The 21,388-nt window shown below is 50.4% G+C and overlaps 1 protein-coding gene across 1 annotated transcript in view; it reads right to left on the bottom strand.

Moving 5' to 3' along the window:
- Positions 1-21,388, bottom strand: part of CUX2 (cut like homeobox 2) — a 257,024-nt gene that overhangs the window by 7,260 nt on the left and 228,376 nt on the right. Inside the window, exons 10-19 of the mRNA XM_063085887.1 lie at positions 18,725-18,829; positions 15,770-15,961; positions 15,604-15,662; positions 15,371-15,419; positions 15,186-15,285; positions 13,595-14,269; positions 12,538-12,639; positions 8,140-8,915; positions 7,329-7,488; positions 284-553 (exon numbers count right to left, since the gene is read on the bottom strand). Coding sequence (XP_062941957.1) covers positions 284-553; positions 7,329-7,488; positions 8,140-8,915; positions 12,538-12,639; positions 13,595-14,269; positions 15,186-15,285; positions 15,371-15,419; positions 15,604-15,662; positions 15,770-15,961; positions 18,725-18,829 — 2,488 coding nt within the window. The remainder of the gene's footprint in view (positions 1-283; positions 554-7,328; positions 7,489-8,139; positions 8,916-12,537; positions 12,640-13,594; positions 14,270-15,185; positions 15,286-15,370; positions 15,420-15,603; positions 15,663-15,769; positions 15,962-18,724; positions 18,830-21,388) is intronic.

Below are 21,388 nucleotides of genomic sequence, written 5' to 3'. Positions count from 1 at the left end.
GACTCCCAGTGACTGGGACTCTCTAAGTCCTTCTGGAAAAACATTTTGAGAGCTGTGGGCTGAGAATTCCAGGTCACATCAGATGTGCATTCACCTCCCTTTTTCCCATCCCAGACCCAGGTCACAGTCAGATGCACACACAGGGTCCTGAGTGTCCCAGGGCTGAGCAGCACCTCCAGGCTGCACCCCAGGGCTCTGGGATCTCACCATGGGCACTTTGCAAAAGGCAAGTGGGAGCCAACCAGCATGGGAGGCAGCATCCCCAATTCCTGCCACCCCGTACCTAGGTTATTGTCTGTGAGGACCTCCTTGACCCTCTTCGTGATGGAGTATGTGTCCAGCTCGGGGGACATGGCCACAATCTCCTGGATGCCTCCTGTGGCCTGGCTGCTTGAGTACATCTTCCCACCCAGTGAGGAGCCTGAACGGCCCTCTGGCTGCTGGTTTTCCTTGCTGCTTTCCAGGGACAGGCTCAGGGGCTCCTGGGAGCTCTTCTCAGGCTCCATGGGGCTGGGGGGTGGAGATGGTGAGGACCTTGGCTCAGTTGGACTGGCTGTGGGCCACAGAGAGACAGATACGGTGGTTACTGCAATCTGGCAATGGACACACACAGTCTGGGCAGACTCGCTTGTTAGAGCTAGGAGGAGTTGGCAACAACCCGTTCCACAACCACCACAGTAAGATCCCAGGAAGTGACCAGTCTGGGTGCTAAAACCAGTGTATGAAATTTTGAGGAGGAATAGGATATTTATAATGTCTCCAACTATCTCCCCACAAAATCCTTACTAGTTACAGAGGGAAAAATGGTCACTTTAAGGAGAGATACCTGGTAGACATCACCTTAACCAAGTGATCAAAGTTAACATCACCATCACAGGGCAAATCAACAGTCTGTGCCTCCTGATATGATGTACTGGGGAGCAAAGTGTCACTTCTGTGATATTCCCAACAAAAGGCCACAGCCTGAATTTAATCATGATGGAGGATCAGGCGAACCCAAACTGAGACAGTTTCTAACTGGCCTCTAATCCTCAAAGATGTCAAAATTGGAAAACAGACAGGAAGAGGAACTGTCCAAATTGAAACACGACCACTAAATACAACAAGGGATCCTGAATCTGATCCTGTGCAGGAAAACACTTTATATATGTAATTTATTTTTACATAATTATAAATTATGGCTATATAACTAACTACATAGATAAAGCATGTTATTGGGGCAACTGAAGAAACTTGAATATACATGGTAAGTTAGGTAACAGTACTGTATCACTGTAGAACTTCTTGAGAAAAACTTGCTGGAGTATTTAGGGGGAAAGGCCACAATGTTGTCAGCTAATTCCTCAAATGGGAGAGAAAGAGCACAGTGTTGCAAAATTAATAATTGGTGAATCTGGGTGTAGCCTATAGGGAGTCTCTTGTTTTATTGTTTTAACTCTTCTGTAAATTAGAAATTACACCAAAATGAGAAGTTAATAACAAAAAAAGAAGTCAGCAATGATCTACAAGTTCAACCACTGGAGGTTAGCTAAATAAAATATGGTGAATTTCTGCAGTGGACCATCCTGCCAAAATAAAAAGTAACATAGTGAAAGATGTACAGCCATAGTACACTGGCTGTCCATATTTTTCATTTGGACATATGGACACAGTACACTGTCCATATTTTTCATTTGTCAGAGGACATTTTTTTTGTGAATATATGTTAGAAAAACCATTTGGAAGATATTTGGGGCTTGCAATCTTGGGTGGGATGACTTTGCCAACCCTCAGTCTTTGCATCTGTTAAGTGGGGCCATAAAATAAGTAGCACTACACATAGCACTACACTTGCACCAACCCTACTTGGGCCATCAAGGGAACTCTGTGAAATAATGTGGGTCAAGTGCTTAGCCCACCTCCTGAAGGGTCAGTCACTCACAGGGCTTCCTGGCATGAGCTGAGCCTCCTGACAAACCAGTGAGGGCAGGAGACGCCCCTAATAGTGTGGGAAGCATGGTGGTGGTGGGATCTAGGAAGGTCAGCATTGGCCACATCTGATCCCAGCAAATTAAAAGAAGGTGCTTCTTCCTTGAGGCATTTAACTGCCACATGCTGGAAATTTGTTAAAATAAACATAAAACTGTGTGACAGCTAAGAAGTGAAGGGAGCAGTGGCTTTGCTTCCAGAAGGGACAGCCTGAGCCCAGGATGGGTTCTTTCATTCTCTGTGGAAGGCGAGTGGATCACTCTGATTGGATCACTCCCATGCTCCAGAATTGTCAATGGCTCCCCACTGCCCCTTGCACAACAAATGTCTACCTCTTTGTCCTGGTTATTAAGGCTCTAGATTCTCTTGTTGCTGCCTACCCCACAGACTTGAAGCTAAATACAGTCCCCCTCACTCCCCTCTACAAACATCCTAGGCTCTTCTAAACCCCGTGTCTTTGCTCAGGCTAGTCTTGTCACCTTGAAGGACTCCCCCCCCCCCAACTTTGAACTCCTATGCAGCCTTCAAAACCCAGTCCCAAATGTCCCTTCCCCGAAGTGCACTTTTGGGGTCTAATAGCATCTTGACCACACATTGTCACACTTCACAAAAATTTTTTGCTTGGGCCAATCTCTTCCTTACCATATGACAACAATGATGATGGTGATGATGATGATGATGATAATTAATAAAGCTTCTTTATTATTACTTCATTATGACTTCATTATGTAATTACTTCATTACTTCATTATGACTACATGCCTAGCATAGTGCTATGTGCTTTACGCCCATGATCTCAAGCGACCTTCACAACACCTCTAAGAGGTAAGTACTACATCATCCCATTTTATAGGCTCAGAGAGGTTAGGCAATGTGTCTGAAGTCACACAGTGACTAGTGGCAAAGCCGGAACTTGAGCTCAGGTCTGCTTATGCCCATCACTGTCCTCTCATTCCAACTATGAGTCCCTATGAGACAAGGACCATATGTTAGTCATGGGTGAGTCTCCAGAGCCTGGAGATGTAGGAGGTGCTCAGCAGACCTCTTTGGGTGAGCAAATTTTGGCCAGGACCCCTGAGTGCTCCTGAAAGGTACAGGTGAAACCCCAAAATTCTGAGTAGTAGCATCAAAGCCCTGTGTGGCTGGTAGCCCACGTATAGGGTCTTGCAAACTCTACTGTCTTCCCTGACCCCCAATAGAGTTCATCCTGGCCATCCAGGGAGCATCCGTATGATGTTGGAGCTGACAGGGACATGTCCTACCCTCACTGTCACCAGCAAAGATGCAGCAGGTGGGGAGTCCAAACCTGGGAAAGTGCAAAGCTGTTTTCTGTGTCCACGCACTGCCAGCAGCAGGAGAGGGGCTGGGGGTCAGATGGAGGGGAATCAAGGGTCTTTGAAGGCATCTGCCTGTTGGAAAACCATCTGTACCCACATCCCTATCTAAGGGGGACAGATTTTCAGCCAGAGGGAATGGGATGGGGAGCTGGAGATAAACCCAGATGAGGAGCAGGAAAGGACCCCCCTACCTCTCTGCCCCACTCCCCCAGGCAGAATGCAGGCAGTTCTGACTACTCTAACTTTGAGAACTGCTTTTGACAAAATAATTGAAAGGAATTTAGAAACCATCTCTATGAGGAGGAGTACACTAACCAAAGGGCTGGGAGGTCGGATGTGAACAATGAGGTTGGCTGGAACAGGAGGCGGTACAGGGGGAGGCTGGGTCCCACTGCCTGGGCTGTGGGCTGCAGGGGGCAGTGAGAAGGCAGGGTGACCAACTGGTCCCAATTTGCCCAGGACTTTCCTGGGTTTAGTAGAGAAAGTCCCATGTCCTGGGAAACCCCTCTGACCCAGGCAAACTGAACAGCTGGTCGTGATAGTGAGAGAAATGGTGGGAGAGAGAGAGAAAGAGAGAGATGGAGGCAGAGAGAGAGGTAGAACAAAGAGAGACAGTGAGAAAGACAGCAGAGGGACAAGGGGAGCAGTCAGAGAAAGAAACAGAGATGGGAGAAATGAGACAGGGAAGAGAGCATGCAGGAAACAGGGCTTCTTTGACTGCTTGAGAATTCTAAGCAGCTTCAGACAGAAGTGCCTGGAATACTGATGCCAGCTACTGCGGGCATCACTAATGAGTCTGGTTAATTACCCGGGGATCTGTGGCAGGCAGGCAGCTGGCATGGGGAGGGGTCAGCACTCTTTGTAACCCTGCCCTGGCATCCAGCTCACCCCCAACTCCCTGCATGGTAGGGGCTCCAGTACTAGTCCCTGCCCTCCCCAGTGGCCGTGTAGAGGGGATATGGACAGAAGTGGGGCTGGGACAGGTCCAGATCCCCCACCCCAAGCCACATTGTGTGGGATCTTGTGGGCAAAGGATCCTGTCTCCTGCCCCCAGGCTGTGCACAAGTGGTGGCTGTGAAGGGTGGATCAGCAGCTGCAGCTCACCTCTCTGCCACCTCCAGACCCTGATTCCATGAACCTGGGGCCTGGCTTCCTGTTCTGCAGGACAGCAGGGGACAAGGCATCACTCACAGCCCTTTGCATGCTGTGTGTGGTCCTGCCTCCCAGCTTCGCTTTGCTGTTCTTTACACCAGGAACACCATTCTTGATCTTTGCTCAGCTCTATCCTACCTGTACTCAAATCCTCCCACGATCATGAAATTTTAAAAAACCCAATTAGATGTAGGAGAAATGCAATTCAAAACTACAGTGAGATACCACTTCACACCCACTAGGATGCTAGAATTATAAAATGGAAAATAATAAGGGTCGGTGAGGATGTGGAGAAACAGGAACCTTTTACAAACTCCTCAATAAGTCAAACATTGAATTACCATATGACCTAGTAATTGTACTCCTAGATATATGTCCAAAAGAACTGAAAATAGGTGTTCAAACAAAAATGTGTACATGAATGTTCATAGCAGCATTATTCAAAATAGTCAAAAGGTGGTCTATCCATAGAATGGAATCTCACTCAGCCCTAAAAAGGAATGAGGCACTGACACGTTATAACCTGGATGAACCTTGAAAACATGATGCCAAGTGAAAGAAGCTGGACACGAAAGGCCACATATTGTATGATTCCATCTATATGAAATGTTCAGAATAGGCAAACTCATAGAAAGCACATTAGTGGTTGCCAGAGGCTAGAGGGAAGGAAGGATGGGAGTGACTGCTAATGGGTACGGGGTTTCTTTCTAGTCTGGTAGAAATGACTTTTTTTTTTTGGCAGCTGGCTGGTTCAGGGATCTGAACCCGTGACCTTGGTGTTACAAGGCTGCGCTCTAACCAACTGAGCTAACCAGCCAGCCAGTTGGTGAAAATGTTCTGGGATTACATAGTGGTTATGGCTGCACAGCATTGTGTATGTACTAAATGCCACTGAATTGTACACTTAAATGAACTAGCTGTCCAGTTAGCTCAGTTGGTTAGAGTGTAGCCTTTTTTTTTTTTTTTTGTCCTTTTCGTGACTGGCACTCAGCCAGTGAGTGCACCGGCCAGTCCTATATAGGATCCGAACCCGCGGCGGGAGCGTCGCAGCGCTCCCAGCGCCGCACTCTACCAAGTGCGCCACGGGCTCGGCCCTAGAGTGTAGCCTTGAATCCAAGGTCAGGGATTCACATCCCCATACTGGCCAGCCACCAAAAAACAAACAAAACAAAACAAAAGACTAATTGAAATACAACACAATACAGCAAAACAAAAAAGGATGGAAATCCTTCACAGGTAGGCTCTGGGGTAGGCACTTTTAGGGAGCCTATAAATCAGGGGGGCCTAATGGCTAACAGCCCCACGTGCTAATCCCAGCTCTGCCACTACCTGGTCTGCAGCCTTGGGCAAGTCCCTGCACTACTCTGACTCTTGATTTCCTCATCTGTAAAATGGGAACCACGAACAGCCCCTCCAGTTGAGATTAAAGGACAAAGCACTTTAACCACTGAGCATTGGATGCGGTCAACGGCAGCTGCCATCAGAACAGCTGCACTTAATCCTCATGACAATCTCATGGAGCAGGGTTTTTAAATTAAAAAAACTGTATAAACTATTTCAAAGATATAGAAATATATAGAAAGGAAAATATAAGTTCTCTCCTCCTCTCCCCAGACCCATCACCTTAACAGATGCCAACACTTTGCCCTAGTCACTTCAAATCTCCCTTCCTGTTTAAAAAAAATTAAAAAAGAGCACATACAGCCAAAGTCTTCCCCTCCCTGTCTTTTCCCTTCCCTGCCCAAAGCAGCCCTTCTCCCCAGACTGCTGGCTCCTTTTTACATTTAACGTGTAGGCTTGTAGCCGTAAGACTACAACAGCCTGCTGTCTTCTCCTGCGGGTGTTAACCTCCAAAGTAAACACTAGCACCCAGGACTTAGGCTTTTGTCGCTTGACATTGTTTCTGGTCTGTATTCCTGTTGACAGGGGTGCTGCCGATCTGGTTCATTTCTGTGAACCTGAGATCTTGACCAATCCCCACTTTGCAGATGGGGAAACTGAGACTGGGCTAAGGTCCTTGGACTCAGAGCCTGGCCTCTCCTTGTCTTTGCCCTTCTCCGGTCTCAGTGCGCAAGTCGGATATCCTGTCCTGTAGCCATGTGCCCCATCCCCATGTGGGGGTTGGGTGGGCACCTCACCAGGGGCCCTGACAGATTCTGTCCAGTGGTCATCACAGGGGAAGTGAGTGACCCTGCCTCTGCTCTGTGACTTTGGGCAATGCTCTAAGCCTGTTCCTCATCCCAACAAAGCTCAGACTCCACGCTGCTTGAGCTCATCATTAATGGGTGGGTAACAGCTGCCAGAAATCCTGCGTTTAGAAGGATTCTGGGCTGGCCATTTAGCTCAGTTGGTTAGAGCGCAGTGTTGGTAACACTAAGGTCAAAGATTCAGATTCTGTACCATCCAGCCACCAAAAAAAAAAAAAACAAACAAAAAAAAACCCCAAAACCAAAAAACCAAACAAAAACAAAGAAAGATTCTAAGGCTGCATGCTGGCTCTTTGGGAAAAAGATCTGGAATCAATTAGTGATTACAGACATGAGACAGGAGGGTGGGCTCCCCATGCAAAACATTTTGTCCACCTGCTGTAGGCACCTGGTGCCACCTAGAGGTTTAACATCCAGGCTTAATGCATCAACATGCGATTTAGAAGCCTCCCTCTGGTTGGAGGAAGATGAAAGGGGAGCAGGGAGACCAGCCAGGCGCACCCTACAGGCTTCCAGGGAGGCAGTAATGGTGGCCAGGACTAGGGCCAGGGCAGATGTGGGCGGAAAAGCCAGACACTCACGCCACTGCTCAGACAGGAAGAGTGAGGGCTCTCCACGGCTCTGGGGGCTGCGGTGTCCCTTGGGAGGGCCCACCAACACTCACCCTGGGAGGCGCTGGGCTGCTGGCCCACAGCCTGGCCGAGCTGGTCCGAGAGCCACAGCTGCATGCGGATGAAGGGCTCCCGCCCCTTCTGTGTCAGCTTGCTCCAGGGCTTTGGCCGGGACAGCATGTCGCTCACGCTGCCCTGTGACAGGCCCAGCACCTACAGATGGGTGGGGCAGGCAGGGTAGGTCAGCAGGCCCCTGGGACACTGGACCAGCCCTCCCCTCCCCATGAGACCCCACATTTGTTCTTCATATCCCAGGTGCCTGCCACCTTCACTGCCATTCCTGAAATCCCTGCATGTAAAAATTCTACCCAGCCTTTAAGACTGTTCAAGTGCCTCCTCCTCCAGGAAGCTTTCCTGTGTCACCCACTTTAGTCACTTTTCCCTCCTCTGAGCTTGCCTGATCCTTTGCCTGTTCCTCTGCTATGGGCAGATGTGACACTTAAAACTGATACTGCAGTGGCACCAACCGATCAGGGCACACTTGAGACTCCTGGCTGGGTGATGCCTTAACCCTTTAGTGGCTGGACCACAGGAGGTCTGGAGGGCCCTGGAGGAGAGGAGGTAAGTGGCTGTTTATGGGCCAGGATGGAAGCCTTTGGCTGTTTTAACAACCACAGGACAGAAGGCCAGCCTTGCCGTGGCCCTTCTTCCCCTAGGGCCCAGGGACAGCTGGATACAGGAAAAAGCGCTTGGGCTCTGGGGTCACGCAGGCTTGCTTGGGTGGGAATCCTGCTTCTCCCAGAATCTCCTGCCAGACGGACCTCCCTCCTCGGGCGCCGGGGGTCCCCTCCCCACCGCCTTCACCTTCTCCCCGAAGATCCTCTGGCATATCCCGTTCTTGGCGAGCTTCTCCTTGACCTGGCGCGTCAGCTCGAGCGTGTCCACCTCGCGGTACATGTACAGCTCGTACTGCTCGGGGGTCAGGGGCGGCACGGTGGGCTTGGGCGTGCGCGGCACGTAGGCCGGGTAGTAGGCCAGCCTCCCGCCGCCCGCCTCGGGGACGGCGCCCTCGGCCTTGAGCTCGCCCGCCCGGGGCGGCTCCTCCTCAGGCCCGGCCGCCTCGTCGTCGGGGGCGGGGACGGCCTCATCGCCGCGGGGCCAGGCCCGGCCGTTGGGCGGGCCGGAGTGGCTGGAGGAGGAGGAGGACGGCGACGGCGACACCGAGGCGTAGGGGCGGCTGAGCAGGCCGCGGTCCGAGGCCCAGTGCTGCTCGAAGTAGCCCGCGTCGCCGATCTCCGACTTGACCTTGCGGATGATGCTCTGCACGAAGGCGGCAGGGGACAGCACGGTGAGGGGCGTCTGCGTGGCGCTGCTGCTGGTGGCCCCGCGGCCCCCGTCCTCCTGCTTGACGTAGGCGGGGGCCCCGCTCTGGCTCACGGCAGCCGGCGACGGCCGCTCCGGCGGGGACGGGGGCACCGAGCGGCCCCGGGGACCGGCCTCCACCTCCAGCAGGGCCTGCTGCTGCGCCTGCATCTCGCGGCGCGCCTGCTCCAGAATGTTCTTGATGGCGTCTTCCGAGGTGCTGGCGGAGGCTGTGCCGTTGGGGATGCTCAACGGGGCTGTCGAGTTCTTAGGCTCACCTGCGGGGAGGGCGACAGGGTGGCCCGAGGGCCATCGTCAGGGCTCAGTCCGAAGGGCACGGGTGTTCGCGGCATCAGCATTTATAGCAGCAGAACACCAAGGCGACCTCTGTGTCCAACAACTGGGGATTGGTTAAAGAGATTATGGTCCATTGGTATGTCAGAATATTAGGCAGCCATCGAAAGTCAGGTTGACAATGAGATTTTAGCATATGTGGAGAAATTGCTCATGGGGATAATGTAACATAAAAAAGGGCATGTCTTTTACATATGCTTTGGTCCAAGTATGTAAATGCTCAGAAACAAGGAAAACAACACATAAAAGAGGCTCCATTCGGATTCTGGTATCAGCCAGCTGTTAAAAAAAAAAAGGAAAAGAAAAGAAAAAAGAGGCCCCTTCACTTATTCTAATAGCAAAATCATGGCATGAACCCAGATGCCCATGCACAGGAAAATAGTTGATAAATAGTGGCATGGTTACACAATGGGATACTATACAGCAGTGAAAAAGGAAGTCATCAGGCCAAACCACACATGAGTCTTAATAACATGATTTGTGTGAAGAAAGCAAGTCCCAGAAGATGACATACGGTATAACATATTTTCTATAAAGCTCCAAAACAAGCGAAATAAACACATTGTGATTTAGTGAAAAAATCTTTTTTTTACAAGTGGCAAACACAAAAGAATAGAACACAAACTTAGGATGAGAGATATCTCTGGGAGAGGAGGTAGGGGTGGGTGGGGAAGGCAAATGACAGAAGATCTATGTTATCGGGAATGTTCTACATCTTGGATTGGGCAATAGGTTCCCAGAGGTTTATTCTGTCATTTAAATGAAGGAATGAATGAGCATATAAACGTGCACACAGGAGAAGGCCATGCAGGGAGCAACCATGAGACTGTGTCATGAGCCAAGGATAGACTGATTTGTGCCCTAAGGAAGGACAATGAACTGGTAACAGAAAAATGCTTTCCTCTGCCGTCTGAGTAGCCTCCCCTGTGCCGGGGTCGCCACACCCCTGGACGAGGCTGGATCAACATAATCCTTTCCCCATGATCTCTGTGTAGTCTTCATCCTGATGGATCCTCACAAACTGATCAAAAATAATTTTTATTGTTTTCCCAATTAAAAAAGTAATAGCAATGGAACACTATTTAGTCGTAAGAAGGAAAGAAGGACTGCCATATGCTGTAACACAGATGAACCCCAAAAACAAGATGCTAAGTGAAAAGAAGCCAGTCACAAAGGACCACATATTATTATATGATTCCATTTACACGAAATGTCCAGAATAGGCAAATCCACAGAAACAGAATGCAGATTAGTGATTGCCAGGGACTGGGGAGAGGGTGGAATGCTTAAGGGGAATGGGGTTTTCTTTGGGGGTGATGAAAATGTTCTGAAACTAGACAGAGATGACAGTTGCATAACTGTGAATGTACTACATGCCATGGATTTGTACATTTAAAGTTGTTAATTTTTGGTAAAGGGCCACAAAATATGATTATATTGTATAATGTTGAGTATACTAATCATCCTGATTTGAGCATCACATATTGCACACACGTACTGATATTCAACACTCTCTCCCACAGATATGTACAATCAATTACGTTTCAATTAAAAAAAATAAAATTAAGTGATGAGTGATATGTAAAATAAAATTGTTAATTTTATGTTATGTGAATTTTACCTCAATTAAAAAAAAAAGTCATACATGCCTATTGTGTAGAGCACAAAAAAGCACTAAAAGAGCACAAAAAGTTAAAAATCCTGCTAATCTCTCTCTCCTAGAGGCAACCGCATGAAATATTCTTATGTACTTACTTCCAGTCTGTTTTCTGAAGTACATGCACAGTATGATCATGTACAATATGTAGGAGTGTAGCCTGGTCTGCCCCCACTCAGTAGCAACATGCACATTTTTTCTATCATTAAAGGTTCATCTATCTTTAATGGCTGCATATGCCACTGAAGGGCATACTTACTTACTTGATCCCCCGCTGTTGGACACTTAGGTTGTTTCCAGTTTGTCACAGTTATAAACAATGATGTAGAAATAGCTTGTACATAAATGTTTGTCCCCATTCTGGACATTTCCTTCGTTTCCCAGAAGTAGAACTCCTAAGGTATAAACCCAATGTAGCAAATTTTTTCTTGCTGCAATGCTGCTTTTTGAATTTCTCTGCTGCCTATTTCTGACCCCCAGGGAAAAGCACTGTATGGGGAGTCTGGAGGCCTGGGTTCTCCTGCCTCTGTGTAATTGGGAACTCATTTCTTCCTTCTCTGGCCTCAGTTGTCCTCTCTGTTTCATGGGAGAGTTAGACTAGATTGTTTCTCATGATTCTTTTCACCCCAGTATCATGTCTCACTCAGATCTGTAACCGTGTCTAGCACACAGTAGGAGATTAATAAGTGTTCATTGCATGATTACATCTCTTTCTGTCTTGCATCTCTCTTGCTACCGAAGCTGACAAGAAGATACTGCAGCATACAAAGAAACTGTACACTGTAGGGGCTCAGAGGATTATATGGGTGGGGTAGTGTAGGCTAAGTCCTAACCAGCAGGTTTAGTCCCCTCCCCTCTCTCCCTTTTCCCCTCGAGGGACCAGGCAGGAGGGAGGGCCAGTGGGAAGCATCTTGAGAATCGGGACACTTGCTTGGAGGAGCCACCAGGGGGCAGCAGACACTGCAAAATAGGGTGGGAGCCCTGAAGCTGGCCTCCCTGTTCCAAGTTAGCTGGGGTCTACACTGTGTCGAGCTACCCTGTACTGGATGCAGGGATGCACCTAGGTCCCTGGCTGCAAGAAGCCCCCAGACCAGTGGGAGGGACCAGCTTTTTGTAATAGTGCAGAACTGTAGCAACAGAGATGTTATAATTACAATATTAACTGGAATGATGGCTAATCTTTCAGGAGCACCTTCTATGTGCTGGGCCCCAGGCTGAGTGCTTGCCAGGCCTGACACCTCATTTGATTCTCACACAATCTTAGGAAAGGAGTACTAATACTGCCCCCATATTAAAGATGAGAAGATGGAGGCACAGAGAGGGTAAATAAGTAACCTGCCCAAGGTCACACAGCTGATAAATAGCAGAGCCAGAATTTGTGGCTAGCCTGGCTCCATTGCACTGAGCATATAGGTAATTGTGGGGCAGGCGGATGTGTGGCAAGAAGGGGCAGCCTCCAATCCATCTGAGGGTGGGAGTCTTCCTGGAGGAGGTGACTTCTGAGTTGAGTCATGAGCTGGCAAAAGGTGTCTGGGGTAAAGATGGCATCGGAGGCGCAGGGAACAGCATGCCTCTAAGCATGGCAGCTGGACGGGCCTATAAACAGTTCACATGCAGAGGCGAGGGGGGGTGGCAGGAGTCTAAAGACTACAGGGGGCCTGCAGGCCTTGTTGAGGAGTTGGGATTTTATCTCGAGGGCAATGGAGAGCTACAGAAGAGTTCTGAGCAGTGACATGACCATGTATGTGCTTTAGAAAGACTCCTCTGGCCTCTAGAGGTTCTGATCTGCTTAAAATCCTATCTGGGGTGGACAGAGGTAGATGAGGCTGTGCTCCTGCTCAGAGCAGGCCCCGGAGGCCTGACGCCTCAATGGCTGGGGTCACACTCACCCCCCTTCTGCGACTCGATCTCCTTCTTGGCCTGCTCTAGGATGCTCTTGATGGCGTCATCTGAGCCCGTCTCAGGCGTGCGGATTCTCGGAGTGATACTGCCTGGGGAAGGGAGGAAGGCCTCTGTTGCAGGGATCTTCATGTTGGGGTCAGTCCCTGGAGCTGTCCCCCTCCTCCCTGAGGGGCGCCAGGGCCAGGAGAGTGAGGGTCAGACTGGCAGTGAGTGTGGAAAGGCCACCGCTTAGTCTGCGTGACAAGCTGTGGACCTACAAGTGACCATGGTTTGAAATAATTAAAATAAAGCAACAACAACGACAGGTGCCGATAACCACCACCTCAGCTGACGGTTCTCAGGCAGTTGCTATGTGCCAGATGCTGTAGTCAGTAGGTTTTTTTTATTTTTAATTGGCTGGCACAGGGATTGAACCCAGGACTTTGGTGTTATCACATCAGCACCACACTCTAACCAACTGAGCTAACTGGTCAGCCCCTTTGGTCAGTGCTTTAACCCATTTAATGCTCACAATGCCTCCAGGAGGCTGACAGATGGGGAAACTGAGGCACAGAGCAGCTGAAGTGAGTTGTCTGAGGTCACCCATGGGTGAATGGCAGAACTGGATTTCAAACCTAGATGTTTGTGAGGTCAAAGCTAGGACCCTTCACATTCATTACCCTAAAAATTAAGTTTGGCAAGGTTGGTGGTCACCCAGGCCATCTTATGGATGCGTAAATTGAGGCTTGGAGGTGCTCAGGGAGTACGTGCCAGAGAAGCCCTTGGAGCTCAGCCTTTCCTCACCATTATCAGCCTGAACTGCCCCAGGAGGGGTAGGTGGGGAGGAAGGGGCAGCCACAAACCCCAGGAAGGAGTTACCTTCTTTTACAGGGGGGGAAACTGAGGCACAGAGAGGCAAGGTCACTTGCTCCAAGTCACACAGCTGGGAGGTAGCACAGCTGGGCTTTGAACTCAGAGCTTGTGCTCTCAGCCCCCAGCCGCTATGCCCTGGACTTGACTGTGATGGCCGGGCCTGAGCCCCTTGTGCCATGGGCATGGCCTCACCTCGCTGCCGCACTTGGATGGTCCTCAGAGCCAGCACGTTCTGCTCATCGGATAGGAACTGCTTCATCTTGATGAAGGGCTCCTTGCCCTTCACCGTGAGCTTGCGCCAGGGCTTGGGCCGGGCCAGGATCTCACTGACCGAGCCTTGAGACAGCCCCAGCACATAGTGGCCGAACACCCGCTGCCCGATGTTGTGTTTGAGCAGCTGCTCCTTCACCTGGAAGGCGATCTCCGCCGTGTCCAGCTGCTCCTCCTCTGCCCCAGCTCCTGTCCCCGCCGTGCCGCCCCCTCCGCCATCTGCTGGCTCAGGGCCTCCGGGCGGCTCAGGGCCAGGGGCTGGGGTGGCAGGGGCTGTAGGGGGCTTGGCGCCATAGAAGGTTGGAGGGAACACCAGCAGGCTGCCTGCTTCGCCCTTGAAGGCGGCTGGGGGCATCATGTGCTTGGACAGCAGCGGGTCCCCAGCCAGTCTCTCCCCAGAGGCCAGGCTGGGGAAGGGGGACAGCGAGAAAGTCCGAGGGCCATCGGGCCCCAGGCCAGAGCCCAGCAGGGGCTGCCCAGGACTGGGGGACAGGGGGTCTTCAGGCCCTGGTGGAGGTGGAAGCTGCTGAGGGGAGGGGTAGGACTGCTCCGTTCCCAGCGAGTCCTTGATGGAATCATCCTCTGAAGGGTCCTCCTCTAGAACGCCGAGAGGGACAGACAGACAGGGAGACAGAGAAGCAGAGAATAATGGGAGAGAGACAGAGAGAAATGACCAGAGAGGGAGACAGGGATAGGGAAACAGAGAGAGAGAGAGACAATGTGACAGAAAGAGACAGAGACGGTGAAAGAGACGTATGTGGAAACAGAAACTCAGAAGAGGGAGGGAGAGATAGGAAGAGGGATGGGTGCAGGTTGGAAGAGGCAGGGGAGGGGCACGGAGAGAAGTGCTATAGGCGTCCAGCAGCCACACTGGCTGTTTTGTCCCCCAACGCTCAAACCCCCATTCTTCAGGGCCCTGATCAAATGCCAGTTCTGGGGAGCCCCCGCCTTTCATCAAGAACATCACCTGAGCACCTGCTCAGGCATGGGGTGCGGAGAATTCGGATTAACCACCACCTGTAGATTGGGCCCACCTGGTGCCCACCCTACACCCTACCTCGTCTTATGCACTTGGCTTCCCATGCGCTGACTCACTCGCCCACACAGCACCCAGGAAGTGGGCTGCCCCCATTTTGTGGATGAGGAAACAGAGGCAGCACAGAGAGTCTTGCCTGGGTTCACACGGCTAAAAGGTCGTGGAGCCACCATGCAGGAAGAAAGGACAAGTGGCTGAGAAGGTGGTTTGGGGTGACAAGCAATGTCTGCAGGCCACTCCCAGTGGCTGGCTCTGGGGAGTATGAAGTGACTGCCCTCCTTGTCCCCCTCTGACACCTTTATTAAAGCCCCTGTTGCTTAAGGGGGCCTTGGGCAGGCTCGAGTGGGTGTGGGCCCTTTGCCCAATGCTCTCCTGCCCATGAGGAAGGCAGTGGCCCTTGGGCATGGAGAAGGCCAGAGACCCCTGGGCAGCCCCCACTCCAGCCCTGCAGCCCCGAGAGCATCCCTCGTCCCCTACCAGGGCTGGCCAAAAGACCAGGCTTTTCCAGAAGGAACTTCTGTGTGGGGAAGAAGGCCTCCTTGGCGATGAGCAGCGAGTCATCGGGCTTGGCCAGGCCCTGAGGAGACAAGAAGCAGGCCTGAGAGGCACACGAGGCTCTCTGGGGCAGCCCGCCTGGCAGGGCTGGCGGTGGGGACACATACCTGCGGGAGGCTGCAGGTGCTGGAGGCCAGCTTCATGGCTTTCAGGATGCTGCCGGAGAGAGCGGAGAAGGTCTGAGGTCAGCAGGTCCCCAGGGCCCAAGGAGAGGCCTTGCAAGGGGCACTTACTGCTCATCTCCCTGACTGGGAACAACTACCCACCCCTGGACCCACTGGGACCACAGGCCTGAAGGAGCAGGCCTGTTAGCAGGTTATGACGTTCTCCCGCACAGTACCTCAGCTCTGTTTTAATTTCTTCATAGTCAGACTGCGCCTGGAGCTTCTCTTCCAGCTTCTAGAAGAGCGAGGAAAGAGGGTGAGGTGGGTCCACGTGCTTAGTGGACCGGCTGCAGCTGCCCTTCTGCCTGGGGCCACCTGCCTGGCTCCTCCCCCAGGACCTACCTCTATGGCCTCGGACTTGGCCATGAGCTGCCGCTCCAGGTCCGCGATCTGGTTGGCAGAGGTCTCCTCCAGCTCCTGCAGAGAGTTCTGGAGGTGCTGCACGTCCTTCAGCAGCCGCAGGATCTCCCGATCCTTGGAGGCCAGCGCAGCCTCCAGCCGAGGGCCCGAGCAAAGCGTGAAGTTCACCTTATCCTGAGGGCAGAGGGAGCTTTGAGGGGCTGAGAAGGGTAGGACAGGGCTGGCTTCCCTACTGCTGAATGCCAAGCAGAATGGGAATGTTCTATTTGTTGATCTGGATGCTGGTATGGGGTGTGTTCACATTGAAAAATTCAATGTGCTGTATACGTTTACGATACGTCCATTTTTCCTCATGCATATCATACTCCAACTAAAACATTTTTTAAAAAAGAACAGGACTGGCTGGTTAGCACGGGTGGTTAAGGTGCGGTGTTATAACACCAAGGTCAAGGGTTCGGATTGTGGTACTGGCCAACACCCCCCCCCCCAAAAAAAAAAACCAAAAGGAAGTAGTCAGCTGGGTGGTGGTGACTGGGCATTTGCAGTAGAGGGAACAGTATGGACAAAGGTTTGGGTTTCTAAATCAGATCGAGGTCCTACCCCTAGGGGGATGTCCCCACCCTAGGCAGCAAGGGACCATTAGGGCTAGACTTGAGACCTTGCAGCCACAGGCCACATAACAGTTAATTCCTTCCTCCTTCTAATCTGCTGACACCCCAAGGCCCACAGCTTCTCCAGGTTTTAAGAAATGTCCCCTTTGTCCTGAAGATGGAGAGGTTGCTGTCTGAGGTACCTAAAGATAGGGTGGTCTTAGGATCAGTTACAAATAAATCTGAGAAGCATTAAAAAACAAAAAACAACCCACCACTTCCAACCTCGGCTTTCTTCCATAGAGGTAAATGCCAATTAAAACAGGAAGCGGATGCCATTAATACATTAAATTAATTAGCATTGAGCGCCTCTGTTGTGCTCAGAAAAGCTCAGCCCCCAAACCAGCCAAGTTCCCTGTGGCTGATTAGCACAGGCATTTGCAGGGTTCCACAGGGGTTAATTAAGAACCATTGGCAAATTCCTCTCAGAGGCGTCCTCATGGGCTCTCTTGCTCCTGATCTCTCTCCTCACGTCCTTTCTCCCTTGTGTTCACTCTCTCTGTGTTGTGCTGTCACCCAGGCATGTGGACACACACACACGGTCTCTGGGGACACAGACATAGGCTGACGCACAAGGACACACCTACAGTCACAGCACACACTGACACACGGACCTTCCTGAACACTCGTGTTGACATGCACACACACAGAAATACACAGGCATCAAGGAGACACACTCACATGGACACATCACCATGACACACATGGGCACACATGTGCTCAAAGAGGCCACATGCTCTCATAGGCAAAAACACCCCAGACACACCGAAGACACACTAATAATAATAATAGTAAAATCAAATATTTACTGAGCATATACGATGAGCCAAGCACCATTGTAGGTACCATACACGTAATCTTTTTGATAACCCTTTAAAGTCGGTGTTATTTGTATAGATGAGGAAACTGAGGCACAGTCAGATTAAGGATACAGTCACTTGCCCAAATGTCACAAGTAGACACACACATACAAGTAACACATATTCTTAGTGACACATTTCGATACTCAAACAGAAAGAAACACAAAGACATCTGGGCCTGTGTATCAGGGTGTCAGGTAAAGGGAAAATTATGCCAGCACCTCCCGGTTCATGAGTGGAGACTGCAAATCACCCTGGAGCAACCTGTTACTCTGTATGGAATGAAGAATCTCATCCCTTGGATTAGATTACTATGTAAGGAATGAAGACTCTAATCCCTTGGATTAGATATGGAGAAATCTGGGAAGAAGGCAGACCATTGTACACAAGGAACCTAAGGCTTTCTGGGAAAGCAGGGACTGAGACCGCTAACGTATGACAGAAGGGTAGGTTGGAGTGACTCTGACTAAAATCTCTTGGCAGGAAATGACACAAGGACCCCAAAGAGCACTAACCAGGAGGAAAGAGAGAGATGAACTGATTAACCAGGCTTAACACAGGAACCTCAGGGTTGACGACTGAAGACTGGCTCTTCGCAGCATGTGGTTGGGGTGGGAAACCCCATTGGAATCACCCTGGCAAGTTTTTTTTTTTTCTTAAAAGATGACTGGTGATGGGATCTTAACCCTTGACTTGGTGGTGTCAGCACCACACTCATCCAATGAGCAAACCGGCCATCCCTATATGGGATCCGAACCCATGGCCTTGGTGTTATCAGTACCACACTCTCCCGAGTGTGCCACGGGCCGGCCCCACCCTGGCAAGTTTTGGGAACCAATGGCTGAGGATGAGCATTAAACCTCAGATCTTTTTATGTGGACCCACTGCAGTTCTGGTAAGGCAAGGAAAACCAGCAAGGGCATCACTGTCCCATGAGTCCGCCCAGCAGTGTGAGACCGGCATTCTACAGCGACACCTGGTGGCAGCCGCCAAAACTGCACTGAGGCTGTATTGTTCCAGCTCAACTCATGTGCACTCCTGAAATGATCCTCTTGGCCTGAGGATGTTCCTGGCATTCTCTGACAACTGGGGGTGAGGGAGGCCTCCAAAGGAAGATAATTAATCTTCCTGTTAATTAGGGTATATGGAATATTGAGCTTGAAAAGTTAAAAGAACAGTGGTTGTATTTTTACCCTCAGCTAGTGAAACAAGTCATAGTAATTATGTTTAACTATGCACTGACCTTGGCAATTGAGACATGATGCCCACCTTATGTACACAGAGACCCACACACATTCACACTCACACTATCACACAGAGGCACAGGATCAACCACAAAATGTCACCCACCTATTCATACCCACAATACAGGGCCCTTGCCAATCTTTCCCTCTGCCTTTCCCCCCACTTCCCCAACCCCTCCTTACCCCTGGGGGTCCCTGGGGAGAGCAGCAGGCCAGGCGGATGGAGCTGTTGACAGAGGCGAGTTGTTCCCGAAGGCTTTCCACTTCCCGCTGTGCAGCCTCGGCTCGCTAGGGAGAAGAGGCGAATGTGGTCAAGAGGTGACCATGGCCACACAGGGCCCTATGGGGCCCCACCTGCACCTTCTCCATCTCCCTGCACCATCTCAGGCAGGAGCTGGGGAGGTAGGTCTCAAGGGCCTGGGGTCCTACTCTCTTGGTCCTGGACCCAGTCCTGGAGCTATAAAGACCAGTCACAGAGCTCTGGACTGGAGAAAAAGAAATAGCAGCCCCTGTGCTTATTCCTGAGCCGAGAGGACAGGAAGAAACGCTCCCCTGAGGAGCTGAGACATGGTCTCTCCCAACCAGACTGGGAGATAGATTTTTTCTCTCCCTCTCTCAGAAGGTCCCTCTCCTATATAACCACTCAGATTCATATTTGGGGGGTTCTCAGCTACAGTACAAACTCTGGTACATGTAGGATGACATCTGGTCCTCATTTTGTCACCTAGGACTAAGAATTGGGGTAAACTGGCATGGTTATTATTATGTATTACGTTATTATTACGTAGCAGATAATATGTATCTGCTCCACTCCAGAATCCTGTTGGTCACATTCAGGGTAGTATCCATAAATACAGACACTGAAAACCTACTATAGTGACATTTATTTTCTTTTCCATAGTTTTCTATAATAAGCTGGTTTTAGTATTTTTTAAAAAACATTTATTTGTACATATTTGTGGGGTACAGTGTGTTGTTTCAATAGGGTTTTAATTTTATACTCAGAAAAAAGAAACATTATTAAAAGTGCTTCCTATACAAACTACTCTAAGGTCTCTTTTTAAGCCTATCTGATTGGCAAAGCTCTGAAAGTCTGATGGCACATGGTACTGGTGAGGTTAGAAGGAAATGGGCCTTCTCATACTCTGCCGGAGGGAGTACAAATTGGTACAATCTCATGGAGGGCAGATTGGCTACATCTGCCAAAAGTTACACATGCACAGACCCTTCACCCAGCAATTCCACTTCTAGGAATTTACCCTACCTATTGGCTCATGAATGTGAGAAATGGTGTCTGTATAAGGTTATTCACTGCAGTCCTGACTGCAATGGTAAAAGATTGGAAATACCATAAATGTTCATCAGTAGGGGACTGGTTAGAACAGCAGTTCGCAAACTACTGCCCACTGCCTCTTCATATAAATAAAGTTTTATTGAAACACAACCACGCTCATTTTCTTGACAAGAGACTACGGCTTGACAGCTTGCAAAGCTGAAAATACTTACTCCCTAACCCTTTACAGGAACTTTACTGTCCCCTGGGCTAGATGATAGTGCACCCATGCAATGAAACACTACATAGCCGTAAAGCAGAAGGAGGGACTACTCTATATGCTGATGCGAATAGGCTCTAAGATATGTACGTGAGAAAAGTAAGGTTCGAGATGGTATATATAGTACATTATCATTCTGTTTTAAAAAGGGGTTAAAAATAGATATATTATTCATGGGCTTGTAAATGGATTGACCAACTCTGGAAGGAGACTCCGGAAACTGGTGAGAGAGGTTACTGCAGGGGAGCGGACCTGGGAGGAGAGACGGACTTGCCCTCACATGCCCTCATGTTCCTTTTTAGGTTTTGAACTATGTAAGAGGATTACCTATTCAAAGAATTAAGCTAAAAATGCTATATAACCTACAAAATATGGGTTCATTTAATGATCATTTCAGAAATATATGTAGGAGCGAAGCTCAGGGAAGCAACTGTGGTCACCACCACCACTGTCCCCTGGCCCCATTTGGCTTCTTGACCCTCCTAGGGATATTGTTCCTATTGGGGGCAGGGGTATATGTTCATGGGATCTCAGCTGGAACCCCACTCTTATGGAGTAGGCAGGGTGGGCCAGGTTGGGCCTGCATCTACTGGTGATTTCCTGTGGAGACAGAGACTCAGAACCAACCCTCTTATCCTCTGCAGGAGGGAGTGGCCACGCCTCCGGGCCTTTGCCCCTGCTGAGCCTTGCACCTGGATGCCCTTCCTTAGGGGAACAGCACCTGGACTCGGCAAGCCAGCTCCCTTAACTCCCCCACTTGCCCTGCCACATTGCTGGCCCTGCTGACCTTGGATGGGTGGGCATTTTCTCTCACCCCATAGTCAGGAAAATGGGCCCAGCTACAGAGGGCTTGAGGCCCTGCTGGCCTCTGCTGCCCCCTGCTGGCCATGCCCCAGGCTGTTGGTGTTGTAGGGAGCAGGGGACAGAAGAGGTGGGCCCACATGACTCCAGGCTGGATCCCTAGGGCCACGGTTCAAGTCTTTTCAAAGTTCTGCCTGACTGTGCCACCAGATGGCCATGTGTTCTGATGGGGAAACCCACCTATCATGTGAAAACTGAGACCCAGGACTGGGCTGGGATCACGCCTCTGGCTGGTCCTTTGCCACCACCTCTGGCTCCTTCACTCAGTCTGGGTGGGAGAGACCTATGTCTTGGCTTAGCCTGGGGATAGGCGCTTGTGGGCTGGGATTTCTGGATTACTGCCTGCCTCCTTCTCCTGCCATCAGGAGACATCTGGAGAGGCCTCCTGGGCAGTGAGCCACCCCTCTGCCTTCTCTCATTTATCCTTCAGATC

The sequence above is a fragment of the Cynocephalus volans genome, chromosome 2, assembly GCF_027409185.1.
Source record: "Cynocephalus volans isolate mCynVol1 chromosome 2, mCynVol1.pri, whole genome shotgun sequence".
In the NCBI taxonomy this organism is placed as follows: Eukaryota; Metazoa; Chordata; class Mammalia; order Dermoptera; family Cynocephalidae; genus Cynocephalus; species Cynocephalus volans.
Note: the sequence above shows the minus strand (reverse complement) of the source record. Positions and strands in the feature narration are given on the sequence as shown.